This window comes from Leuciscus leuciscus (assembly GCF_965113295.1).
Source record: "Leuciscus leuciscus genome assembly, chromosome: 7".
Lineage (NCBI taxonomy): Eukaryota > Metazoa > Chordata > Actinopteri > Cypriniformes > Leuciscidae > Leuciscus > Leuciscus leuciscus.
In genome coordinates, this window is record NC_138731.1 from 29,980,696 (window position 1) to 30,007,407 (window position 26,712).

The 26,712-nt window shown below is 40.1% G+C and overlaps 1 protein-coding gene across 6 annotated transcripts; it reads left to right on the top strand.

Moving 5' to 3' along the window:
- The first annotated feature begins 315 nt into the window (after positions 1–315).
- Positions 316–25,554, top strand: mcf2lb (mcf.2 cell line derived transforming sequence-like b). Of its 6 annotated transcripts, none has more exons than XM_082175224.1 (30): positions 316–542; positions 9,583–9,666; positions 11,980–12,094; positions 12,172–12,262; positions 12,462–12,575; positions 12,674–12,790; positions 13,483–13,632; positions 13,741–13,865; positions 15,404–15,518; positions 15,629–15,748; positions 15,896–16,090; positions 16,369–16,560; positions 16,766–16,910; positions 17,013–17,077; positions 18,182–18,261; positions 18,377–18,443; positions 18,723–18,838; positions 19,034–19,103; positions 19,224–19,316; positions 19,594–19,686; positions 20,663–20,788; positions 20,901–21,122; positions 21,693–21,785; positions 21,877–21,955; positions 22,057–22,114; positions 22,191–22,303; positions 22,421–22,486; positions 22,769–22,843; positions 23,467–23,576; positions 23,660–25,554. In XM_082175224.1, exons 1-30 carry the CDS (start codon positions 461–463, stop codon positions 23,735–23,737), a joined length of 3,249 nt encoding a protein of 1,082 aa, XP_082031350.1. In that variant the 5' UTR covers positions 316–460; the 3' UTR covers positions 23,738–25,554. The 6 variants fall into 6 exon arrangements, with proteins under 6 accessions (XP_082031350.1, XP_082031354.1, XP_082031351.1 ...); XM_082175225.1 differs by lacking the exon at positions 316–542 and adding an exon at positions 8,338–8,530 and having other exon boundaries at positions 22,203–22,303; XM_082175223.1 differs by lacking the exon at positions 316–542 and adding an exon at positions 8,339–8,530.
- Positions 25,555–26,712: the final 1,158 nt, after the last annotated feature.

Genomic DNA, 26,712 nt, shown 5'->3' on the forward strand with positions numbered 1-26,712 from the left:
TTCCTGTAAAGTTCTAAACCCAAACCCATAGCATGCCTCCTAAGTTCTGATCAATGTGACAAAATATATAAATATCTTTTTTGTTCTCTTATACTGTTATTCTGTATATGAAATTCAAGTCAATCACAGTGAATTAAATTCTTTATTTCAATCTTGCCCTCTTGCTTCCACTCCAGTCTCCAGGTGCATTGTGGTGTGCTGTAATAGCAGAAACAGTACAGGTGATGGCGCCAAAGTCCAAACAGCAGCAGGTCATGCCATTCTATGTGCACATGCGTGTGAGGTTTCCACTGGTTATATTCATAGACTGTCTGACTGTGTGTGTCATCAGAGAGCCCCTTCCCCCGTCTCTCTCTGTGATGCTGATGCTGATGCTGAATTGCCCATCACTGAAGGACAGAGGGTGATATTCTTCTCATAACGTCCACTCTATCCGTCCTCCTTCCCTCTGGAGTGAAGGATGGCGATGATCTGGATGCAGACAGAGAAGGCAGTCGTGCAAGAGCTACAGCGCAGATTGAGCAATGTCTCTCACAGCATTGGTAAGAACTGTAGCCTAAATGAGTATGTTTGTCACTCAGCTTGTTTTTATTAAAGAGCTACTTGGTGAAATGCCTCTACACACTGAGTGGCTTATTGATAGCTTCGGTAATGTTTTTAAGTGGTAAGAATTACTCACCTTTGGAAAATTACAGCAGTACTGTCTACATTATCATTTTATATGTAGCCACAAATTTTGGTCACTTCATGGTCAACGTATTGGCCAAATTATAGCTGAGTTGATATTTGGAACAACAGCACTCTTTCTTGTGTGATATTGTTTAATTAAAATATTTACCCTGACGTGTGAAATAATCGTTTATTTAAAAAATGGATTTTTTTTAATGGAACAGTTTATTGAACCTTTAGACTAAATATAAATGAAAACCTTAAAAAAGTTTGCATGTATGTTTTGTTTTGTATTTGATATGCATCAGGCTTTTATGGCCCACGCAGTGAGAATATGGAGCTCACACTCAAGGAGAAAAAAAACACCTTTTTTTTCTTTTCTTTTTTTCTTCAAAGGCCCAAAGTTAGCAAAAATATCCAAATAATGCATTTGTTGTTATTTAAATGGCCAAAAAATAAGATGATATTCTGATTGCTTGTAATGTAAATCAATGAGATTTTTATATATGTCTATCAATAATATGTCGTTGGAAGATGATATTTAAATGCTGTAGTTTTGATTGTAGGGGGCAAAACATATAATGCAATGCAACACAATGACTGAGAGATGTATAAATAAACATTCTTCAAAAGCCTGTTGTATCTTTGATACATACTTTTTAACAAAAATATGTTTTTTGATTAAATATAAAACATATATTAATAAGCAAGTAAATATAAGTTACTTCAGTCCAGTAAATGTTCATCTTGAAATATTAATAACATTATAAAAGTAATTATTATGTTTACTTTATAAAAATGTAAGATTTCATTTTTCGGCAGACATTTTTCGGATGACACTAGAAGGTGTTTTACTTGCTAAAAAATATGAACTATTAATCTGAGGGCAGAAGGCATGTAGAAGATTGTGTACAACAGGTTTTTCAGCAAAGTTTTGATCATGTTCATGGTCATGTGAAATTAATGTATCAAATAGGATACAGTAGGCCTAGTAATTCAGAACGTATTCAGAAGCCCAAGGCTGGAAGAGAATTCCAAAAACTGTCCTGTGAGATTCATGCTGGGGGTGACTTGACCAAAGTGTGTGTGTGTGTGTGTGTGTGTGTGTGTGTGTGTGTGTGTGTGTGTGTGTGTGTGTGTGTGTGTGTGTGTGTGTGTGTGTGTGTGTGTGTGTGTGTGTGTGTGTGTGTGTGTGTGTGTTTGGCAGAGTTACTGCTGAGTACAAAAACGGATACCATAAAAACACAGTTTTCCACAGTAGCAGCACGGCTTGCTGCAGTATTTCTAAAGTACACAGGCTTTAGGGAAGCATGTATGTCGTTTAACTATAGCTGTTCTGAAATTAAGTTTAGCTGAAGCTTTAACAATTGCAGTCAACTGTTTGAGTTTAGTACCATGTACTGTAGTTAAAGAACACTGTGAGGTCAGGTATCAGACTGCAATAAAGGGGAAAGTTATGCTGAGGAAATCCAGGAAAACGCATCCCAAACAAGGCAGTGATTGTGGACAGCTTCCTCTGGTCCCGCTGGCACAAGGACAGAGTGAGTGAAAGCATGCTAACACTGGCAAAAATTCATCGCTTTTATATGTTCAAAAGGTCTCTAATTTAATGTAGTTTTATTTATTACAAATGATATTATCAGTATAATAAAAATGAGTTTGTGTAAAACCTTATGATCATGTTCTCCAGTATATTTTGAGAATGATCCAAAGAGCATCTTGAGCTTCAAGAACATCTAACTATCTGTACAAAGAGTTCACATGATCAGTGTCACAAATTTGCTTATTTGATTAGTAACCTATAGAAATAGTGCCAAATCTTAGACTTTCCATAATACTACAACTTTGTTTATTTACAGATTTAAATTAAGATTTAGAATCCTTTATTTTCAAAATAGCCTCTGATTTTTGGACCCCACTTGTTATGTATGGCTTTGTGTTTCGTGTGTTTTGTTAATTGGACTTTTCGTTTGCATTTTACCCCGTTTCTGTTCCTGTTTCCTGTCCTGTGTTCCATTTTTGTAGTCCTTTTGCAGTTTTTCTTGTTGTTTAGTTCTGTGATCACTCCCAGGTGTGTCTTGTTTGCCTACTAACCCTCTAGTATTTAAACCCCTCTGTTTCTTGTGTTCCTTGTCAAGTCTTGACCTACACATACCCCTTTTCCACCAAAAAAGAACTGGTTCGGAACTGGTGCTGGTTCAAGTTGGTTCAACTTGCGAACCTTCTCAGAACCTGTTTGTTTTTCCACTGACTAGAGAGCCCAGCGAACTACGTTGTTACGTCACTGTGTACGTTGCCATACGACTTAGCTTTCCCAACTTCAAGCATAACAATTACAATGTTGGACTACATTGTCTTTCTGCAAATGTTTCTCTGGCTTTGCGATCCTATATTGGGGTCAGAAGAAGACGTTTAGAACACATTTGTACTGCTCGTCTGGAACACTACTGGAGCACTACAGTACTTTATAGACGGAGGTTACGTTCGAGAAGAAGTTTGACAATATCCCCGCCCCCAGCCCCCGATGTAAGCATGACGTGGTAAAAGAACGGTTCTAGTCCAGCAAAGAGTTGGTGCCGCTTTGGAACCAATTTTCCTGGGCGAGAACCGGTTCTTTGTCTGTCGAAACACAAAGAACTGGTTCGCGAGTAGGCACCGGCTCTGAACCGGCACCAGCACTGCCTTGGTGAAAAAGGGGTATAACTGATGAATGTTTGGCGGTTCCCTGGTTCCTCGGTTCCCTGGTTCCCCGGTTCCTCGGTTCCCTGGTTCCCCGGTTCCTCGGTTCCCTGGTTTCCTGGTCTTGTTGTTTATTTTGTTATTAAATTCATTTGCTTGTGGATCCAGCTCTCCCTTTGTTTTTGAGTTCACCCATCTCAAGTCCAGAGCTTTCTGTGCTTCCGAATCCGTTGGTCCCAAGTCCAGAGTCTCCAGCTGTCCAGACCACCATGCCAGAGTTTCGGGCTGCCGTACCTGAAGCTACATAGGCTATTCCAAGGCGTTCAAGATGCCTTCTGCTGATGTCAGTGCGAGCAGCCGGGATCCAAGTGGTTCCAATGCACCCAAGTTCAGTAGTCCCCAGACCGGTCATCTTAACACCCTTTAGCCCAGTGGTCCCAGATCTTTCAAGTCCAATGATCCTGAGTTTGGGGGTCTCTGAGGCCTTTCTACCATCGATTGTGTGTTTCCTGTGATGACGGTGGCTATCTTGTGTGTTTGGGCCACACACACCTCTCCTGGTTCTCCCGAGGCGGCGGCGACCTCTACAGCATCTCCTGAAGCGGCAGTGACCGCTAAGGATCCTCTCGAGGTGGCGGTGATTGCTCCCGAACTAGCTCCTGTCTGCCCTGACACGACCACAGAGGTTGTCAGTGAACTCTCTCTGCCCAGATACGACCACAAAGGTCATCAATGAACTCACTGTCTGCTGAGATAAGACCACAAAGGTCATCCTAGCTTCCTGTCTGTTCTGACCCCACCATGGAGTTTGTGCCTGAACTTCGTATCTGCCCTGACACTAACACAAAGGTCTTCTATGAACTCTCTGTGCTCCGCTGTGGTGGTCTGTAGTTCCCCTGCTCCGCTGTAGTGGTCTATTATTCCGCCTGCTCCGCTGTGGTGATCTGTAGTTCCGCCTGCTCCACTGTAGTTCCGCCTGTGGTGGTCTATAGTTCCGCCTGCTCCACTGTGGTGGTCTATAGTTCCGCCTGCTTCTCTGTGGTGGTCTATAGTTCTGCCTGCTCCGCTGTGGTGGCCTGTAGTTCCGCCTGCTCCGCTGTGGTGGTCTGTAGTTCAGCCTGCTCCACTGTGGTGGCCTGTAGTTCCGCCTGCTCCGCTGTGGTGGTCTGTAGTTCAGCCTGCTCTGCTGTGGTGGTCTGTAGTTCAGCCTGCTCCGCTGTGGTGGTCTGTTGTTCCGCCTGCTCCTGTGGTGGTCTGTAGTTCCGCTAGCTCCGCTGTGGTGGTCTGTAATTCATCCTGCTCCACTGTGGTGGTCTGTAGTTACGTCTGCTCCGCTGTAGTTCCGCCTGCTCCGCTGTGGTGGTCTGTAGTTCAGCCTGCTCCGCTGTGGTGGTCTGTAGTTCCATCTGCTCCGCTGTAGTTCCGCCTGCTCCACTGTGGTGGTCTGTAGTTCCGCCTGCTCCACTGTGGTGGTCTGTAGTTCCGCCTGCTCCGCTGTGGTGGTCTGTAGTTCCGCCTGCTATGCTGTGGTGGTCTGTAGTTCCGCCTGCTATGCTGTGGTGGTCTGTAGTTCCGCCTGCTCCTGTGGTGGTCTGTAGTTCCGCCTGCTCCTGTGGTGGTCTGTAGTTCTGCCTGCTCCGCTGTGGTGGTCTGTAATTCAGCCTGCTCCGCTGTGATGGTCTGTAGTTCCACCTGCAGCTCTGCTGTGGTGGTCTTTAGTTCCACCTGCTCTGCTGTGATGGTCTGTAGTTCTGCCTGCTCCTGTGGTGGTCTGTAGTTCCGCCTGCTCCTGTGGTGGTCTGTAGTTCCGCCTGCTCCTCTATGGTGGTCTGTAGGTCCGCCTGCAGCTCTGCTGTGGTGGTCTGTAGTTTCGCCTGCTCCGCTGTAGTGGTCTGTAGTTCCGCCTGCTCCGCTGTAGTGGTCTGTAGTTCCGCCTGCTCCGCTGTGATGGTCTGTAGTTCCGCCTGCTCCACTGTGGTGGTCTGTAGTTCCACCTGCTCCACTGTGGTGGTCTGTAGTTCAGCCTGGTCCGCTGTGATGGTCTGTTGTTCCGCCTGCTCCGCTGTGGTGGTCTGTAGTTCAGCCTGCTCCGCTGTGATGGTCTGTAGTTCAGCCTGCTCCGCTGTAGTGGTCTGTAGTTCCGCCTGCTCCGCTGTGATGGTCTGTAGTTCCGCCTGCTCCACTGTGGTGGTCTGTAGTTCCGCCTGCTCCGCTGTGATGGTCTGTAGTTCCGCCTGCTCCGCTGTGATGGTCTGTAGTTCAGCCTGCTCCGCTGTGGTGGTCTGTTGTTCCGCCTGTTGTTCCGCCTGCTCCACTGTGGTGGTCTGTTGTTCCGCCTGCTCCGCTGTGGTGGTCTGTTGTTCCGCCTGCTCCGCTGTGGTGGTCTGTAGTTCCGCCTGCTCCGCTGTGATGGTCTGTAGTTGCACCTGCTCCGCTGTGGTGGTCTGTAGTTCCGCCTGCTCCGCTGTGATGGTCTGTAGTTCCACCTGCTCCTCTGTGGTGGTCTGTAGTTCCGCCTGCTCCTCTATGGTGGTCTGTAGGTCCGCCTGCAGCTCTGCTGTGGTGGTCTGTAGTTTCGCCTGCTCCGCTGTAGTGGTCTGTAGTTCCGCCTGCTCCGCTGTAGTGGTCTGTAGTTCCGCCTGCTCCGCTGTGATGGTCTGTAGTTCCGCCTGCTCCGCTGTGATGGTCTGTAGTTCCACCTGCTCCACTGTGGTGGTCTGTAGTTCCACCTGCTCCACTGTGGTGGTCTGTAGTTCAGCCTGGTCCGCTGTGGTGGTCTGTAGTTCCGCCTGCAGCTCTGCTGTGGAGGTCTGTTGTTCCGCCTGCTCCGCTGTGATGGTCTGTAGTTCAGCCTGCTCCGCTGTGATGGTCTGTTGTTCCGCCTGCTCCGCTGTGGTGGTCTGTAGTTCAGCCTGCTCCGCTGTGATGGTCTGTAGTTCCGCCTGCTCCGCTGTGATGGTCTGTAGTTCAGCCTGCTCCGCTGTGATGGTCTGTAGTTCAGCCTGCTCCGCTGTGGTGGTCTGTTGTTCCGCCTGCTCCGCTGTGGTGGTCTGTTGTTCCGCCTGCTCCGCTGTGGTGGTCTGTAGTTCCGCCTGCTCCGCTGTGGTAGTCTGTAGTTCCGCCTGCTCCGCTGTGATGGTCTGTAGTTCAGCCTGCTCCGCTGTGGTGGTCTGTTGTTCCGCCTGCTCCGCTGTGATGGTCTGTAGTTCAGCCTGCTCCGCTGTGGTGGTCTGTAGTTCCGCCTGCTCCGCTGTGATGGTCTGTAGTTCAGCCTGCTCCGCTGTTGTGGTCTGTTGTTCCGCCTGCTCCGCTGTGGTGGTCTGTTGTTCCGCCTGCTCCGCTGTGGTGGTCTGTAGTTCAGCCTGCTCCGCTGTGGTGGTCTGTAGTTCAGCCTGCTCCGCTGTGATGGTCTGTAGTTCAGCCTGCTCCGCTGTTGTGGTCTGTTGTTCCGCCTGCTCCGCTGTGGTGGTCTGTAGTTCCGCCTGCTCCGCTGTGGTGGTCTGTAGTTCAGCCTGCTCCGCTGTGGTGGTCTGTTGTTCCGCATGCTCCGCTGTGGTGGTCTGTAGTTCCGCCTGCTCCGCTGTGGTGGTCTGTAGTTCCGCCTGCTCCGCTGTGGTGGTCTGTTGTTCCGCCTGCTCCGCTGTGGTGGTCTGTAGTTCCGCCTGCTCCGCTGTGGTGGTCTGTAGTTCCGCCTGCTCCGCTGTGGTGGTCTGTAGTTCCGCCTGCTCCGCTGTGGTGGTCTGTAGTTCCGCCTGCTCCGCTGTGATGGTCTGTAGTTCTGCCTGCAGTTCTGCTGTGGTGGTCTGTTGTACCGCCCACTCCGCTGTGGTGGTCTGTTGTTCCGCCTGTTCCGCTGTGGTGGTCTGTTGTTCCGCCTGCTCCGCTGTGATGGTCACCTGCTCTGCCGGAACCGCCCTGGGTCTCTGATCCTCTGATCCTGATTCCATTTTTGTAGTCCTTCATAGTTTTTCTAGTTATGTGATCATTCCTAGGTGTCTTGTTTGCCTATTACCCCTCTAGTATTTAAACCCCACGTTTTTTTTGTGTGTTCCTTGTCGAGTCTTGTGCTGCATGGATGTACATTTGGTGCTACTCATTCTGTTATCTGTTCCCTGGTTCTCTGGTTCTCTGGTCTCTGTTGTGGTTTTGTTTTGTTTATTTTGTTAATGAACTCTTTTGCGAATGGATCCAGCTCTCCCTTTGTTTTTGCGTTCACCCATGTGCTACACCACTATACAGTATGTGCAATGATAATCCTAATATTGTGTACTAAAATGTTACAGTGATAGTTAAGCTCCAATAGTACTTTTTTTTTTACTTAGAGCCATTTATTGTGAAATATTATGTGTTTTCGTATGAACTTTAGTTTGACTCAGTCTGGACTGGAGTAATATTTTTGCCCACAGAGACTCCTAAGGAAAATGTGTATTTACATTTGTATGTGTCTGAAAGAGAGAGAGGTTTACCAGTGCTACTGAGTAACTTGGTTTGAATTCAGTTTTTATCTTTCCCTCCTCAGCAAGATCAGATGGCACTCTGAGATTCCTCTTATACTGTGGAGAAACCAACCAAACACAGACACACACAGGCTCTCATTCATCCACCAATCTGATGGGGGAAGGGGCTCCTGGGGGTGGCGGTGGGGGAGGGGGGGGCAGGGGGGGGTTGTGTCAGGAGACTTTTTTTGGGGTGATTGTGCCGACATAGACAGACATAGAGAGAGTGTAAACAAAGGAAGTACAGTGCTTTACAGTCAGTGATCCATCACTGTTATCAGTTATACTGTAAAAATGTTGCAGGTGAAGGGAACTTTTGTATGTGCGTCAGGAGACCAGTTCATTCCAGGAAGTCTGGAAATAGAGAGAGAGAGAGAGAGAGAGAGAGAGAGAGAGAGAGAGAGAGAGAGAGAGGAGAGAGAGAGAGAGAGAGAGAGAGAGAGAGAGAGAGAGAGAGAGAGAGAGAGAGAGAGAAAACAGGAAGTCATTGACTGGTGCACCTGTCTCAGGTAGCTCATTCTGAGATAACTGCTTATGGTTACATGACGGCCGAGGATTTAGTGAGACATTAGAGGAAGAGAGAAACAGAGGGATGGATGTACAGAACAGAGGGAAAACTATGTGCATTCCTCTGGCTGAGGCTGAGAAATATTACAATTTTTCCAGATGTTGCCACTGGCTCCAAAGTAAGGCCTTATCATTTTTTCTTATTTTAAAATGTAAAATAATTAAATATATTTTATACAATTAATTATGTTAATTTGTTATTTACTCTAATTGCACTATTGTTATTTTACTTTATTATACTATTTCTTATTTATACTTATTTCAAATTTGGCAATGCAGTTGTGCAGTTTTTGTTATACAAATGAAGCTCACTAAATATAAGTGATTAGAACTGAGAGCAGGAGAGAGAGAGAACAGGTGAGTGCTACCATAAAAGCTCATTTGAAATGTGACAGATGATTTTCTGTCCAGTGTGTGTGTGAATATCCTAAGGGGGTAAATCTGACTCCAATGGGACAACACGCTCTTATTTTAGAAGAACAAAAGAATGCAATGGATATATTCTCCCTCTTTTCAGGCCTCTTCTGTCATTTCCTTTTAAGTACTGCTTAAATATTTGATTGCTGTGTAGGTTTAAAAAAAAAAAAGCATTTCTTAATCCTGCAGTTAAAAAAAACATTGAGGCCATGATATACAATAGAAGGTGTGGACATGCAGATAATTAGTTGTACGCACTTTGAGGCACTATATCCAGAGGTGGTTTTGGTTGAGATAGATAGGAAATCACCTACTCCTTTCTTTCTAAACATGTCTGATGTGCCATTGACCAGAGCATGGGAATTGCTTTGGGCAAGATTCACCTCCCTCAGATGGTAATATACACCAACCAAAGACACAATACATTCAAGACAGCCAGTGATATATTAGTGTGTATGTAGACTCTGTAGGCTCTATTTACCTGTGGTTAACTTCTTCACCTGTGGTTTATTTCATCTTATCATCAATAACAACAATAAGATAAGTGCTGTTTTTTGTTTTGTTATTTGCTATTGTGCAAGTAAGGCACTGCAAAAGATTTTCAGAAGAGTTTTAAACTTAATTTAAAGGGTAATACTACAGGATTGTCTTGCCCTGGTTACAGGGAGAACTGGAACGCTCCTGTTATAATGAACGATGCTGTCAGCGTCGACTGTAGACGTGATGTTAGTGTGTCTCTGTGTGTTTGTTACAGATGAGATCATGCAGAAGGAGTCCAGTCCTCTCTTCGCTGCTGACATCATAACTGAGCTCAAGAGACAGTTTTCATTCCTGTCAGGTAAATATTCTTTATATTTGCATTTCTTTCTTTATCCATGAAACTGAAACATTATCCAGGGACCGACTGTAAGAATCCACAGGGAAATAGAAAAACAAATGAGATCTCTTTGGATCTCTCAAATGAGATCTCAATTGTGTCTCATAGAAAGCAGATGGATATTTTTGCTTATGGGTTTTAATTCTTGGATATATTTTCTAAAAATAGAAAAATAAAAAAAGTAATCATATTCATACGTGTCTCCTTAAGAGTTTCACATCAGATCTCAACAAGGTCTCCATGGTTGCCAACATACTAAAATCTGGAGTCTGAGATTTCAATAAAAACTCTAACATTTCTTATCAAATTCCTCCAAGACTAAAGTTATGCCATCCACATTTTTATTTTAGGAGGAATTTTATTCATACAACACATTTCTAGTATATTGCAATAGAAACACTTTCCTTTATCTCAATGAGGGTAATAATTTTTTTTACATAAAATATATTGTAGTATTAAAGAGTTGTAAAAAAAGAGCACAAAAAACTATGTATTTGAATATGTAACATTACGTTAGTGCACATGTGCGTATGTGTAGATTTGTTAGTCAAAATTCACTTCCCATCATTTCCTGCTTCTCTCTGTAATAGGTGGTTGGATAATTTCTTTAAACTGAATGTGTTTCTCTGTAAAGCATGTAAAAAAAAAAAACGACTTAGAGGAAAAATATATTTTGGTGTTTAGAAACACTTCTGTGAAATACAGGCATGTACATACACTGCAGCTTTAAGGATTTAATCTGAATATGTGTTGTTTTTGCTGACAGGTTGTTACCGTTAAACTGAACTGAGTAAACGATGCTTGCACAATCTCTGTCCTGTTGTCATGGAGACAGGGAGAAGAAGGCATGACTTGCCAAATTTATATTTTTGTCACATTGGGATCTTCACCCAGTGTCTCTCTCTCTCTCTCTCTCTCTCTCTCTCTCTCTCTCTCTCTTCTCTCTCTCTCTCTCTCTCTCTCTCTCTCTTTTTTTTTTTCTCTCTCTCTTTTTCCATTCCATCACCACTGTCTTCTCTCTGTTTTCCCACCGATGTTTCACCTTGTATTTTCATCCTGATTTAAAGGAGCAAAATAGATAGGAAGAATAAAGTGACATTTTTGAATCTCGCTTTATACATTGGGGAAATCATAGTTTCTATCCTGAGGGAATACTGACAACACTTGTGTCTTTATCTCTTCATTTTTTCTTTTTTCTTTTTTATGATTATATTTATTAATGATAATTGGTGAGGACCAATTACTTTTCAGTAACTTTTCAATCAATGTAAAATGGGCAATATTGGTCTCTTTTGAAAATATAGTAACAAATAGATTATGACTAACAATATGACAATTTAGTAACAATATACACTACTGTTCAAAAGTTTGGGGTCCTTAAGATTTTATTTAATTTTTAAGAAATTAATTATTTTATTCATTAAAAATGCATTAAATTGGTCAAATGTGACAGTAAAGTCTTTCACATTGTTGCAAAAAAAAACAACAACAACTATTAATAAAAAAAATCCAAAAAAATGTATCATGGTTTCCAGAAACATATTAAGTAGCATTGATAATAATAATAAATGTTTCTTGAGCAGCAAATCAGCATATTCGAATTATTTCTGAAGGATCATGTGACACTGAATAATAAAATATAATATAATATAATTAACCAAATTCTTGGTGAGCATTCAGAAACAAAAAAAAAAATCTTTCCGACCCCAAACTTTTGAACGGAAGTGTAGCTACATGCAAAATACCACTCAGAACTCCTTAGTAACTACATAGCAACAGCCTGGTTACCTCCCATAACAAGCTAGCATCATTATGGTTTTGCACAGGCAAGTGGTTTGGTGTGTATAAGGTTCAGGGATGGTACACTTTTCTATTCTTGCTTTGCTTGTACAATTTTTATTGGTATTGTGGCGCAGTCTTGTCAATGGTGCAGCAGGGATAAAATGTGGTTTTAAAACCAAAATTCTTGACGCTAGCTGGCAAGATGATAAGAACACTAACAAGCCGATCTGGTATTATGTCACAGTTTGGCTGTTGTTCAATAGCAGCAGCACACAATATGAAAACTGTAACATAGCATACAGGTGGTGTGAGCAGGTTTTTTATTGGTTTGCCTGTGTGCTAATTTAAGATCTTTGATGCATGCCAACACAGACAACAGGACAGCACGGTTTCTGATGTTTATTGGCCCCTGCTGTTTGCCTGTGTAAAAGATTATAGGAGCAGGATTTTTCTCTTTGATTCTTCATATTTCTCTCTGTCTATCTATTTTAGGGGGGAGGGGACAGGATGGAAGCCCTATCATTATCTTCCCAGAATTCCCTTCGTTTAGTGAAATTGGAGACCAAGAGTTTCGTAATGTTCTTACCTACCTGACAAGTATTCCCAGGTAAGTTCACAAATTAACACACATTTGAATATCATACATACTGACCACAGTAACACATGTGCATGTGTCTTCATCAGTCTGAGTGCAGCAGGTGTGGGCTTTATCGTAGTGATTGATAGGCGTCAAGATCGATGGGCGTGTTTAAAGGCAACATTACTGCGTATCTCAGTAAGTCTAACAGTACCTGTGGCTTCTGAGTCTCTTCTATATAAATGCACATAAATATTGTCTTCAATAATATTTTTGCAGATACTTCACACACATCTGGATATTTGGTTTTATTGTCTATAATATATTTAAAAATATCCATTTGATATATTTATTATGTATAATATGAATTGGAGTGCTTTCTTGTGTTTGTGTGTAGGGCTGGTTTCCCGCTAATCTTCGGCTTGTTCTGGTGCTGAGACCCAGTGCTATCCTGCAGCGAACGTTATCTGAGGTGTTCTTCAAACTCCACAGAGATGACTTTAAAGTACCGGTACGAAACCTGAATGTGTGGTGTTGTTGTTTTATACAGGCCACATCTGATTGTGTGTGTCATGTCGTTGTAAATAATGAAGCCTGTGTGTATTGAAGGTCATCATGCTAAGCTCAGTGGCTGATCTGCACTCTTATATTGAGCGGAGTCAACTGACACAAGACCTGGGTGGCTCTCAATACTACTGCCACAAGACCTGGATTTCTCATCGCACCGTAAGAACAAACACACATCTTGAAGTATTCTGTACTCTGTATTTTTTATACTGACAGTGGTGTGGATGCAGAATCACGTGAATTCAGATTGTTTATTAATTCACTTGTAGAAATGCATAATTTGCTGTCAGCCATGATTAATTTATTTCATGAGTGACATTGCCCAATAATCGGGTGGATAAAGTAAAAATTTTCATTCATAATATTAATAATACACAGCTTTTCGTGTGATTGCAACATTGCGGCCTTAATGAGACGACCTGCTTCATTATAGTGTAAAGGTGCGCTAACATTAATGTAATCACAGCAAAAATAGGGTAGCAAAGAAACACAACTCACACACAAGTCACTTTCAAACCAAGCAGCTTTCTGTTGGTCAATGTGGTGAATTCACATGGACAACTTAAAGTTGTTGGGAAAAAGTGGATTCCTTTTGAAATGACTGGATTTTTTTGCTGAACAATCTTAAAACATCTTGATAAAGCTATTGATAAAACTTTCTGGCATTTAATTGAAAATAATTGAAAATGATTGAAACATATTGTAAAAGTAATTTTAATGATGTTTCTGTGTAATGTTTTTAATTGGAGAAAAATTGAGTCCGCATTAAAAACCTATGCATAAACGAAATGAAACAAGCTACACCAGTGATATACATCATATTTGAAATTATGAATTCTTTGTGCCGGTAGGATCTTGAAAGCTTCGCTGCATTACTGAAGAGGATGGCTCAGAGACTGCAAATGTTCGGCAGAGAGCTGGCAGAAACAGAGCTGCCTAACAACCACCTAACAGCCGGCAATCTGCTCAATGCACAAACCAGCAGAAAAGACCGTTTGAAAGTATGAAAAAAAAGCATTCAATATGTTCAGTAGTATTCAGTATGTGCCACCTCACACATTCCTTTGGTTTTTACAAAATTATTCTTTGCTTCATTGTTTTCTCTTTAGGAAGAGATGGCAGAAGCTCTCAGCCAAGGACGTAAACTCTTGGAGAACATCAGGGAACCGGTCCGCAGAGATCCGGACAGCAGTCTAAACCCCGATCAGCTTGAGAATCTTGCTACAGTGCACAGGTAAATCTCAGACTCTTTCTTAGTAGAAATCCTCTAGAACTTTCCCTCTGTTGTTTTTCTGCATCTTAATCTGAAAGAATACATAAATAAATAAACATATGTATATATATATATAAAATACTACATTTATTTAAATATAGAAAAAAGAAAATCCAAGGCACTCTTCTTCAAAACCCTGGAGAAGGCTGTTTGCGCCGCTACGCGTGGGTTGCTTCTCCCCATGTCTTTTAATTTTCTATTATGAAATAGCCAGTAAAATAAAGGCTTTTTAAATAATTTTGAAGAAGAGTGCCTTGGATTTTCTTTTTTCTATATTTATTTGAATTCCCGACCCCAAAGAGCACCTTCAAACATCTGACTGAACTCCCTGAGCACCCTGGACACTTTTTTGTCTTACTAAAATGTATTTAATTTATATATATATATTATATAAGAATTCTAAAATAACACTGTAATGTAATTTATGCTGTCCAACTGTCTATTGAGGTCCTAAAGCATGAGATAACAATGAGATACAAGTGCGAAGTCATGTGAATCACATGATAATGCTCATCCATACATTTTCTGAATGGGTTAAAACATTAAACAAAAATAATTTATATATATATAGTATTTATTCATATTTAGAACTGACTTTTATTTTTTGTTTTCTTTATTATTTTCAGTATTTTTTATTAGTTTAAAAAAAATTATATAGATTTAATAAATTTTTATTTTAGTTTGAGTAATATTAGTATTTCAACTTAAACTTATTTGGGCTATTTCAGTTAGTTGCCAAAGCAAACATTTTCATTAAATATTTATATTTAATTTAATTTCAGTTTTATTTCAATTTTAATAGTTTTAGTTAGCAATAACAATACTAGTGGTTTATACACTATTTCATATTTGTGACCCTGGATCACAAAACCACTCACAATGTCGCACGGGTATATTTGTGGCAATAGCCAAAAATACATTGTATGGGTCAAAATTATCGATTTTTCTTTTATGGCAAAAATCATTAGGATATTAAGTAAAGTTCATGTTCCATGAAGATATTTTGTAAATGTCCTACCGTAAATATATAAAAAGTTTATTTTTGTGAGTGAATGCAGCACAATCGCGAACATAAATGGACAACTTTAAAGGCGATTTTCTCAATGTTTCCATTTTTTCCACCCTCAGATTCCAGATTTTCAATAGTTTTATCTCGGCCAAATATTGTCCTATCCTAACAAACTATAGCATCAATGGAAAGCTTATTTATTCAGCTTTCAGATAATGTATAAATCTCAATTTCAAAGAATAGACCCATGTGACTGGTTTTGTGGTCCAGGGTCACATATTATTGATAGATATATACAAAAATCTCATTGATTTACATTACAAGCAATCAGAATTTCATCTTACTGTGACTGGTTTTGTGGTCCAGGGTCACATTTCATCTAATATAGATGTAATATTTGTTTTGTTTAATGTATGCACTGTCAATTACTTACTCATTCAGATTTCATTCATATATCCCTCTCTCTCTCTTGTTCCCTGCCAACTTGCAGGCTATTATCCCAGTTGAATGAGAGTTCTATAGCATTTGATGAGTTCTGGATTCAGCATCAAAATAAACTGGAGCTATGTTTGAAACTCTGCCAGTTTGAGCACAGCTTTCAACAGGTCTTGCTTTTAAAAGACACTCATATTTTTACAGCTTATTCTTATTACTGAATAACATTAGCATTTACTAATAATATTTGCTCTTTTTTTTATTTGCTATGGTCTTGTAGTTGCAAACAGAGCTGGAGCAGGCAACAGAAACGCTGAATGCCTTCTCAGATACTGGAATAAGCCCCGCCCAAACAGAACACCTCCTTCAAGAACTGACCAATCACGAAAGGAAAGTCTGTGTGAGTCCCCGCCATCTGAACAATCTTGTTGTGTTATCATGTATCCACAGACATATATGCATAGATGTGTCAGTCTAATTGATATGAAAGCTTTCAATAACCCTTGTGATGAATACCTCCTCTCTAACACACTTCCTTTTTCTGCAGGAAGTGCTGGACAGAGTAAGATCTCTGGTTGCCGAGGGCCAAGCTCTCGAGATTGACAGCTCTCAGAATGGTGATGACAGTGTCGCAGTAAAATGCAGTGAGCTACAGAAAGCAAGAGACAATCTCATCCAAGAGCTAAAAGACAAGAAGACCATGCTGACACAGGCTATAGAGCTACACAGAAGACTGGACACGGTGATTTTTAATTTTAATATATATATTATATAAATATATTATATAAATCTTATAGTTACCAGCCCAGGTATTTAACCATTACCTTACACCAGCCATAAAGCTTTTAAGACAGAACTAGTTTAGCAAGGGAGACCTGGAGTGATGGTGCACAAAGTCTTCACCTTCACTCAGCTACATGCAAATTCTCTACACACACGCACAGACATGTAACCACACTTTCATACTGTATATGCAAATCTGTTTCCACCACGTTCTCTTCTGTACTTTTTCTCTTTCAGGTGTGTAAATGGTGTGATGATGGGATTTACATGCTAGCATCACAGCCTCTTGACAAGTGCCAATCACAGGAGGGGGCGGAGTCAGCACTGTCAGAGCTGGAGTTTTACCTGGAGACAGCCAATGAGAAACAGCAGTGGGAGATTAGCACAGTTTGGCTGGAATATGAGAGCATACTGAACAATGAGCTCAGGGTGAGGCAATATGAATTCATACCTATACATGCAACTCACTTATAATTCAAATTAGATTCAGTTTAATTTGTAGTCAACAGCACAAAATGAAATTGAAAGCGTTTTTATTTAGTAATAAAAATAGAAATAAGTAAAAAAAGAAATAAAATAAAGACATATTTTTTATATTGTGTTATATTATATTACATAATGTGTAATGATACAGGAGCAGGTGAAGCGTGCATTTGAGAAGAAAGCCTCTCTACAGGAGATGTTTGAGAGGAGGAGGGTTAGCCTGAAAAAACTAGCAGCCAAACAAACACGCCCTGTCCAGCCTGTGGCCCCTCGACCAGAGTCACTCTCATCTCCTGGTATCTATCTATCTATCTATCTATCTATCTATCTATCTATCTATCTGTCTGTAACTTTTTTAAGTGTAAAATGGAGGCAATTGGTGTATTTCTCTCTTTCAGCTCACAGGGATCACGAGAACATCTGTATTAGCGAGGACTTAGACAGCAGTGCGTCCTGTAAACAAGTATGTATAATTCATCTACAATGGCTAGAGTGTATTTTCCTCCCTTTTCAATAATTTGACAGTTTTTCTCAATCGCTTTGGCACATTTTTTTGAAACAGTCTTAACATTCTCTAAACTGTAAGTTCAATATTCACAACTGTTTGCTGGAGCATCAGAACTCTATTACATGCCTGCAAAACATAGGTACTCACCCAAAACGTTGTAGTTATTATGTCAGTAAATTGGCCAATGCCACCAAAATAAAAAGTGTTTTTGTCATCGTGTGAGCCACTCTGGTCAAAATGTTTAGATGCTTTTTCACCATGGAAATATTTGTTATATACAAATTGTTTTTTTGTCCTACTTTTTTTGTTGACAATTTGTTGATAATTTGTTGATTTTCTACAGCCTACTATGCAAGATTGTCAGTTCAGTCTATAGCTTCCTATTGCTCTTCCATGGCAAGCAACTGAATTTTCCGCTTATAACATGTATAAATACAACAATAAATGTACTGTGTGAATACAAATATATTTATCCAGTACTGCTTTAGCTGCTGCTGTTTAGGATTGTGATTTGTGACGTTCTTCTGTGTTCAAAAATAGTAGTGATTGTGCTTGGCAAACTCCATATATATGCTTCCAAACTTGATTGGTTGATTAGTAAGATTGTGATTACAATATGTCAGGCTGTTTGCCAATTTAACAGACATTACAAACATTCCATGTTAGACATTTATGGAATATACACACTGTACATGTCTGATAGATTTTGATAACTAAATACATAATTTTGCATGTGATGGCTCACATGATGAAAGAATGTTTAGAAGTTGTGAAGAGTTTGGCAATTTCACTGAGAATCAACTCATCAGTTTTGATAAACAAGCCATGTGCGTTTAGGTATTGTGCGAATTGTAAACATTTGTACTTACTCTTTGCACATATGCCAAAACACATGCAATTTGCTTAAATCAATAAGAAAGAGAATTGAGCCAAAGCGATTGAGAAACTGTAAATCACTCTCTTTGTATAAGCAAATGAAATAAACCTCTCTCTCATGTAGGGAACTCTATGTAAGTTAAGGGCCTTGACTATTACTCAATAATGATTCTCTCTGTGTAGGTAAGTTTTGATCAGGTTGACGGGAGCAGTCGCAATGCTTCTGTATCTGAGGAGGAGGAAACCCTGGCTGTGCTGCGCAGGTCAGTCCAGGGTCAAAGGTCAAAGGGGAAAGGGGGAAACATGTGCCTTACTAGACAATCAACACCCCTCTACAGTAAGTTCCTCATTATCTGTGTGTTCTGTGTTTGTTCACAGGCATGTAATGAATGAGTTACTGGAAACAGAGAGAGCATATGTGGAAGAGCTTTTGTGTGTTTTGCAGGTAAGTGAATCTGTCAGTTCTTTCTTAAATAAAATTCATCTTCACATCAAGGAACTACTTCATTTTATTATGTGGGAGGATATATTCCTGAAATGTTGTTAAAGTGGCCTTATCCTGTTTTATCCGTTTTTGCCCCATGAAGTCCTCTTGGACCTGGGAAGTAGATTATTGTTGTGAAAGTTGAAGCAGGTCTACACCAAACTCTTTATTATAGTGCCATGAAAATCCTGTTTTTTGTGATATCCCCCCTATTAAATGTGTCATGTGTGTGTGCTGTAGGGATACGCTGCTGAGATGGACAACCCCTCCATGGCTCCTCTCATTCCTGCAGCTCTGCAGAACAAGAAGGATGTGTTATTTGGGAACATGCAGGAGATTTATAATTTCCACAAAAGGTGAGCGCCATCTAGTGGAGTGGATAAACAGCATTCAAATGTAAAAGATTATTTGGAGAATAGTTAGTAGCATCATTAGTTAGGATGTAAAGTTTGATTCATTTTAGCAAATGATTTGTTCGCAGATATCACTGATTAAATTAATTAATCACTTCTCAAATAAATGTTTCACAATTAATTTTAAATTCCTTTCAGAATATTCCTCAAAGAGCTGGAGACATACACTGACTGTCCTGAGCTTGTGGGCAGCTGCTTTTTAGACTGGGTGAGTTTTTTATAACTAGCAAGAAAACAAAGCATTTTTTGAAGTATGAAGTAAAAGTGAACTTTTAGGAGTTTATTTTTCTCAGTGATGCTCAGACCTTTGGTCATTGTGGTTGTTTAGATGAGGGAGCTGCAGATTTATGAGAAATACTGTCACAACAAGCCTCGTTCTGAGAGCCTCTGGAGGCAGTGCACAGACTGTGCCTTCTTCCAGGTATGTACACATACATATTTAAAACAGCATACTACTACTACTACTACTACATACTATATTTGCAGTATGTAGTGTATACATATACAATGTTCTGTTTGCATGTAATATTTGGATGACCTACTACATTTGCCTTAAAGTTCACTGTGTGTGAAGTACTCTAGTATTCTATTCCAAACACACACTCTCAGACACACATACACACTTAACACAATCTGTTGATGACATCAGGCCCTCTCTGTGAAAGAAAGCTGTTTACCACATTGTGTTTGTGCATCAGGAGTGTCAGAAGAAACTAGAGCACAAGCTGGGGCTGGACTCATACTTACTAAAGCCTGTGCAGAGGATCACTAAATACCAGCTCCTGCTGAAGGTATTAGTGTGTGTGCGTGTGTGTGTGTGTGTGTGTGTGTGTGTGTGTGTGTGTGTGTGTGTGTGTGTGTGTGTGTGTGTGTGTGTGTGTGTGTGTGTGTGTGTGTGTGTGTGTGTGTGTGTGTGTGTGTGTGTGTGTGTGTGTGTGTGTGTGTGTGTGTGTGTGTGTGTGTGTGTGTGTGTGTGTCGAGATGTAATAACTGGGGTTTGTTTTAGACTTCTGAATATAAGATAAATGGTAAGAACTGCATCTTAAAGTCAGCATGAATTAAAACGTCACTCTATATTCTAAATGCATGTTGTTGATCTTATTCTGAACGATTCCTCCTTGCATTTAATAAAAAAATAATAATCTTCAGTAAAAATGTATTATTTCGATCTTCTGGTAAAAACAACTTCTCTCTGGTGACGTATGCTGGATTTCTCTTTGCTCCTTTCTTACAATCTACTTTTAACTCACTGTCAGATCTGCCTCTGCCTCCAGCCAATCAACAACCAATGGAAAAGGACCAAGTCCCCGCCCTTCATTTATAAAAAAAAAAATCGATAATCTGTTTAACTTTAACTATACGTCACAATGGGCCATTTCCACATTTTGCACTAATAGCAAAAGTTTAAAAATCTATGATGGAGTTTCCATGACTTTCCAAAGAAGGGAAAAATATAGAGAGATTGATTATGTTGTTCAGAAGAGAGAAAGATGTGAAATTTGTCATAAATCCCTCAGCGGTTCTATTTGAAACACCTACGCAGCAGTGTGAATTTATTTTTATTTTTTTGTAAAACAAAACAAAGTATAGTATTATAAATTTGCATAGCATTTTTTACAAATAAAAATATGAAAAACTTTACTAGATTTGCAATGTTAATAACTGTGGAAATGTGCAATCACAGTCTGTGAAAAGAGTCCAGAAGAAAAGATCTGTCAATATTTCCATTTCAGGGGTCATGTAATTTTTCTTTGAAATGTGTTTTAGGAGATGATTAAGTACAGTAAAGGCTGCGAGGGCTCAGTGGAGCTGCAGGCAGCTCTTTCCTCCATACTAGGGATCCTGAAGGCTGTAAATGACTCAATGCATCTCATTGCCATCACAGGATATGAGGTAAAAGGCATGCACACGCTTTACTCTCATCCTTTTCATTAATATTAATTAATGTTTTCTGTCACTTCTATTTATTCCACATCTGCAAGCAATATTTATTGATTCTATGCAGGGTAACCTTGGAGACCTGGGTCGCCTGCTGATGCAGGGGTCGTTCAGTGTGTGGGCGGAGCATAAGAGAGGTCATGTGAAGGTGATAGATTTGGCTAGGTTTAAGCCCATGCAGAGACACCTGTTCCTGCACGAGAAAGCCCTGCTCTTCTGCAAGAGACGAGAGGAGAGCGGAGAGGGATATGAGAAAGCCCCCTCATATAGCTTCAAACAGGAGCTTAGTGTGAGTATAATAACATAGAGTGTAATAAAAGATGTTATAAAATGATGATGAGCTCATATTGGTTATTAGTCCCATCTCTTCTGTTATGTTCAATTAACCATAGCATTTCTCCCAGACTGAGAAAAATTTTGTAACTTCCAGAGTTGCTTCTTTAAAAAGCATTTTTCATAATCTGACTTTTTCCTAAAATAGAAAATGCAACATTTCAGATATATTTTATGGATCATATTAAATTGTATTTATTTATATATTATGTAAAAAAATGCGAGAAGCATTTTTTTAATAAAATGCACAAACTCAAATATTTAACCTTTTTGGTCAAATGCCATGCAGATTTTTTATTTTTTTATTTTTATTTTTTGGAGTCTAGTGCTTTTTATATAATTCAATTTGCGTATAAGAGTATGCCTAATTTGCATGTTTAAATGAGCAAGGTCACACACACACACACACACACACACACACACACACACACACACATATATATATATATATTTTTTATTTTTATTTTTTTATTTTTTATACTTCAATAGCCTATTTACCTGATGGTCTCTGTTCTGTCTTCATTAGATGGCTGCTTTCGGAATAACAGAGCATGCTAAAGGGGACAGCAAGAAGTTTGAGATCTGGTCCAGTTCAAGGGATGAGGTCTACACAGTACAGGTGAGCACAAGAGTGTGTCTTAGTTCATATTCCTATTAAAAAGATTATGTTATCAGACATTATGTTAAGTCTGTTATATGTTATCCTGTAGGCTGTGTCTGAGGAGGTTAAGACTATCTGGGTGACAGAAATCCGGAAACTTCTAACAGGACAGTTGGAGGCCTGCAAAGGTATTGGTCTGGTTTTATGTTTGTTTGGAAAGAAATGTGTGACGCATTCAGATGACCGATTTAACACAAAGATGCATTAAATGCATGCTCTTGTTATGTAGAGGCAAGTCAACAGAAGGCACCTGATCAGTTCACCTCAGATGCCAGCTCAACTAACAGGTACGATTACACACGATCACATTTACACATTTATATTGGAGCTAATTTTAAAACATGAAATTAATCACATCTTAAGACGTGAACGCAGTAACCTCAGGAGTGGAGGAGTGGAGAAACAGAAGACAGAAGAGGAAAGAGGCAAAGAACTTGAGAACATTCTAGAACCTGGAACAACACAGAGAGTGAAAGGTGAGTGAAAAAATCCAACTCTACGACATGCATACATACATCATGTCATTAGAGACTTTTCATTTTTTGTTTGAACTTCCCCTTTAACTTCTTTCTGTTTCTTTTGGTGGTTTACAGGGTCTTCATTCAGCTTTGAGACAAAACCAAAACGACAGGACATCCGAAGTGACCCTACACCTCTAGGTGACCTATTTTAGCAGACTGAAAACCAAACATGAAGTTCACATGTTCTTGATATCTTCTCTTCAAGAGATTTAAAAAAATAAAAATAGAAAATGGCTGATGCTAAAAACAGATAATTAATTACCACCAAGCCACCAAGCTCTCTAAAGATTAAAGTCAGAAAATGAGCTGATCCTCAAAGGATTAGCTCACTCAAAACTCTGTCAGGTGTACTTCAGTTCAGGCAATGTGCCATACTAAGAAGATGCAGAGATGCCATCTGATTGGTTATTTTCCTCCCAGAAACAGGGCCACACCCTAACTTGGGCGGAGTCAGGTGGTTCAGTACATCAAGCCTGTTTCAAAATCGTAGGAGAGGTACACATACTGAGTACACACGTATGTGCACACTCATGCATACTCCACTGAGGTCTTACTAGGCCAACATGTGCTTGTAGGTTATATGTGTGTCTCATCTGATGCTTTCTGAGTAGTTCTGACCACGTCTTTGTCTATACAAGATTGTTTCGGGTTAAACTCTATCGACAGCATCGGTTACACAAAAAATTTTTTTGACTAGTCCCTCAGTTTGTAAAAACAAACAAAAACGTGTTTATGGTAATGATTTACCACGGAAGTTAATGGAGCAAGACATTACAGAGGGTTTCAAAGCAGAAATGTGCAGCAAATATTTTTGTCAAAGCGCTTTTGTGATTCCTTCTGTTCAACAATTTGTTATCTGTGGACAGATTGTCCTTTTATTCATGCTGTTGATAGACATTAACGTGTATTGAACCTGGAACATACCACTGACACACACTCACGCATGCTCTTTGTGTGATTTTGGAAATGTTTACTGGTTTGTCCCCTGTCAATCACATCATGATGAGGCTTCAATGGTACTTTCTCTGTCATCTCTACATGGCCCTCATACAAACTCTGTTCCCCATCCTTTTTAACTTTTATCTATGTTTTCTCTAACTTCTTTCATTTGGTCTCAGGTTGGTCTAAAGGATCCCTTTCTCTGGATGCCTCTGTGGAGCATGATGGTTACTTTAGTGCAGAGGAGCAGATGACCTCTGACCCCGAGGAGGAGAAGGAAGATAAACTGGTGCATGACCATGTCTGTTTTTTACTTTTTGACTTAAAGCAAAAGAGTGTCATGTTTTAAGCATTTCTTCATCTTTATTTCAGTGTGAAGATGAGCTGCAGTCTATGAGGATAGAGGAAGAGATTCAGCTTTCTGAAGAGACTAAGGACCCTGAGGAATGAGAGTTGAGTGTAATGCCATCAATGTACAGTATATACACTATGGGCCCTATTTTAACGATCTGAAATGCAAGTATCAAGCGCGAAACGCAAGTAACTTTGTGGGCGGGTCTTGGGCGCTGTTGCTATTATACCGGCGGGATAAATGACTCTTGCGCCCGACGCAAATCTAAAATGGGTTGGTCTGAAGTAGCTTCATTATTCATAGGTGTGGTTTGGGCGTAACGTGAAATAAACCAATCAGAGCGACATCTCACATTCCCTTTAAGAGCAGGCACGCTTGTTCCATGGCGGATTGCTATTATAACGGCGGATTTGCCAGGCGCACGCCAGGAGCGGTTCACAGCCGAGGAGACCAACGTTCTCGTCAGGGCCGTAAAACACAGAGAAGTGACATTGTATGGGGATGGGAGAAACCCACCCAAATTAGCTTCGGTTAAACAGGCGTATAAAAATTTGGGTAAATGTGTAAGCTAGATTTATGCCTATTTTTCACATCTTCATGGACACAACAATGATTTCCCTCGTTTGTTAATATTTTTTCCTTGTAATAATGTATGGTTTTCTAAAAATGAGAACTGCTGCGTCTGTGTGTAGATGAGATAAGCAAAGTGCATGCGCGTTGTGCACACGCTACATTGATTATGGCCAAGCATGTGCCCTTAAAATAGCATATGAATAACATGCACAACGCGCCACTGACTTTAGACTAGGTTTTTCCTGGTCAGTGGCGGAATTGTTTTCTAAACCTGCAAAATAGCATCAGGGAACGTTTGCGCCGGAACACGTCTCCTCTTTGCACTGAACCGCCCCGGGAGCGCAAGTTAATATCCTAATTTACAGACGTGCGTCTGTGGAGGGAAAAGTCCGCTGTGCATGGGTGCAAAATAGGAATGATACATGCGTCTGTGTACAAAGTCAATTGCGCTGGGTGCAAGATAGGGCCCATTGTGTCATGCACAACTCTGGAAAAGAGGAAAATGAGACATATAAAATGTTTTGCATACTCTTAAAAATAAAGGTTCATGGGTGAACCATGTGGTTTAGAATACCTGGAGAAAGCTGTCCATTAGCATTCACATTCATTTAAATGTCAATGTGACGACAAGTGCTTTTTATGAGAATACACAGCTAATTTTAAATAGTTGTCAATGGAGAAAAATGCTTTTTAGAACCATACATCTACCAGCAGGGGTGATACTAACCAGCCAAAAACCAAAAGGTTAGTCCCAAAAATAGGTTATCAGCCTCCACATGGACCTTTTTATTATTTAAATATACGAAACCATCTCTAGACCATAATGTAAAAACCTATAATGTAACATCAAGAACTTTAATGTAACATTCCAAAGAAATGTATACAGTGGAAAATGACTCTTGTTCTCATAACTCAGAGTTCTTTGCAAAGACCCATTGAAGAAGCTTTATTTTTAAGAGTGTAGTCTTAGAATGCACCAAAATAATGCATTTCGCAGAGACACCTGAGCTCTTTACACACTGTCTTATAGTATGTTGTGATACATGTTTCATATCCCTTAAAACTTAGTAGTAATTTGTGCCACAGTAATTGTGTCTATAATGGGATATGGCATGTCTGTTGTCAAGCCCTGTAATCTCCAATGTGAATGCATGTGACAGTTGTTATATCATTGTCTGCAGGAAACTAGGACCTACTGTACATGTAAAACAAGCATATCATATATGCAGATGTTGTTTCTCAAAGTGACTGTGATCACCCTGTGCCATTTGTATGTAAAATATGTTTACAAATCAATATTGTTTTATATATACGTAAAAATAAAATCATAGTTGATTATTGACTTTTGCCTATTTTGATTTAAATGTATCAGGATTGTAAATTTGGCTAACATTCTATGTTATAACAATCATTCATATATAAATATTATAATACATATGTATACTGTAACTTGTAATACATGTAACTTTTGGCGCTCTAGCGGTTAATAAACAGAACTGCATGCGTTTTGCGGAAGAACATTGTAGACGGAGCTACTTCTCTCAGTTTATGTATATGACTAGTCACGCAAAATGGGCTACTCCGCAGCATTGCAGACCCGAACCAGTCTGAATAGTCCGAATATAAACACTTATTATAGGTGTACCGTGATTCGGATAAGGCAAAAACACGGTTTGGCAAATGGATTCATGATGTTCTCGCTTATTAGCCTACATTTTGAACACAAAAAAAGTTACGGACTGCAGCTCAAATATCTCAAATATATTAACATTTCTGGTTATTGAAATTGATATGATATAAGATAATGACTCTTATCACAGCGCGGAATTGACAGCGCTCCGTTTGTGATTAAATTATTAGCGTTTATATTTATTTAGAAAATACAATTACAGATATCAAGAATTATAGTTTTAACTAGTGAAAAATTACAGATATCTAGAAATGTAATTTTCACAGGTAAGAATAGCTATGGTAATGGAATATTAATGAGAACTGGATTTCCAATACTCCTCTTTTAGCGGCGGTATAGGCCAAAAATGGAGGAAGAACATCCAGTCAGAGAAACGCCTCCTTGTTTGTTTATTTATTAGTTTGTTTGTTTTTGTTTTGTCAGTTATTTCCACAAATCCCTTCACTCGATTGGGATGTTCTTTATTCTGGACGGCAAGGGCAGTGACTGTAACATCGAGCGTATTTTGCAGTATTAAACACGTATACCGATTTCATCGGGCTCCGGAATAGAGTTTTAATCTTAAATCGATCTCTATGCACAGTCTGTGTCTATATTTGTTCTTCATGCTAGTTAGTGCTAAATCCCCAATTTTACAAAGGTAGGCTACATGGTCGAGAACGGCGGTAGGCTATAGCGCAATTAGCCAAGGCAGCATTGTTACATTGTTAGGCAGCAAAATATGAGGTAATTTGATCGTATGTCATGTAACATGCTCAGTTTTATTGTTATTTTAAGGTGGGGCAGAATTAAATGAACGCAAAACTCAGC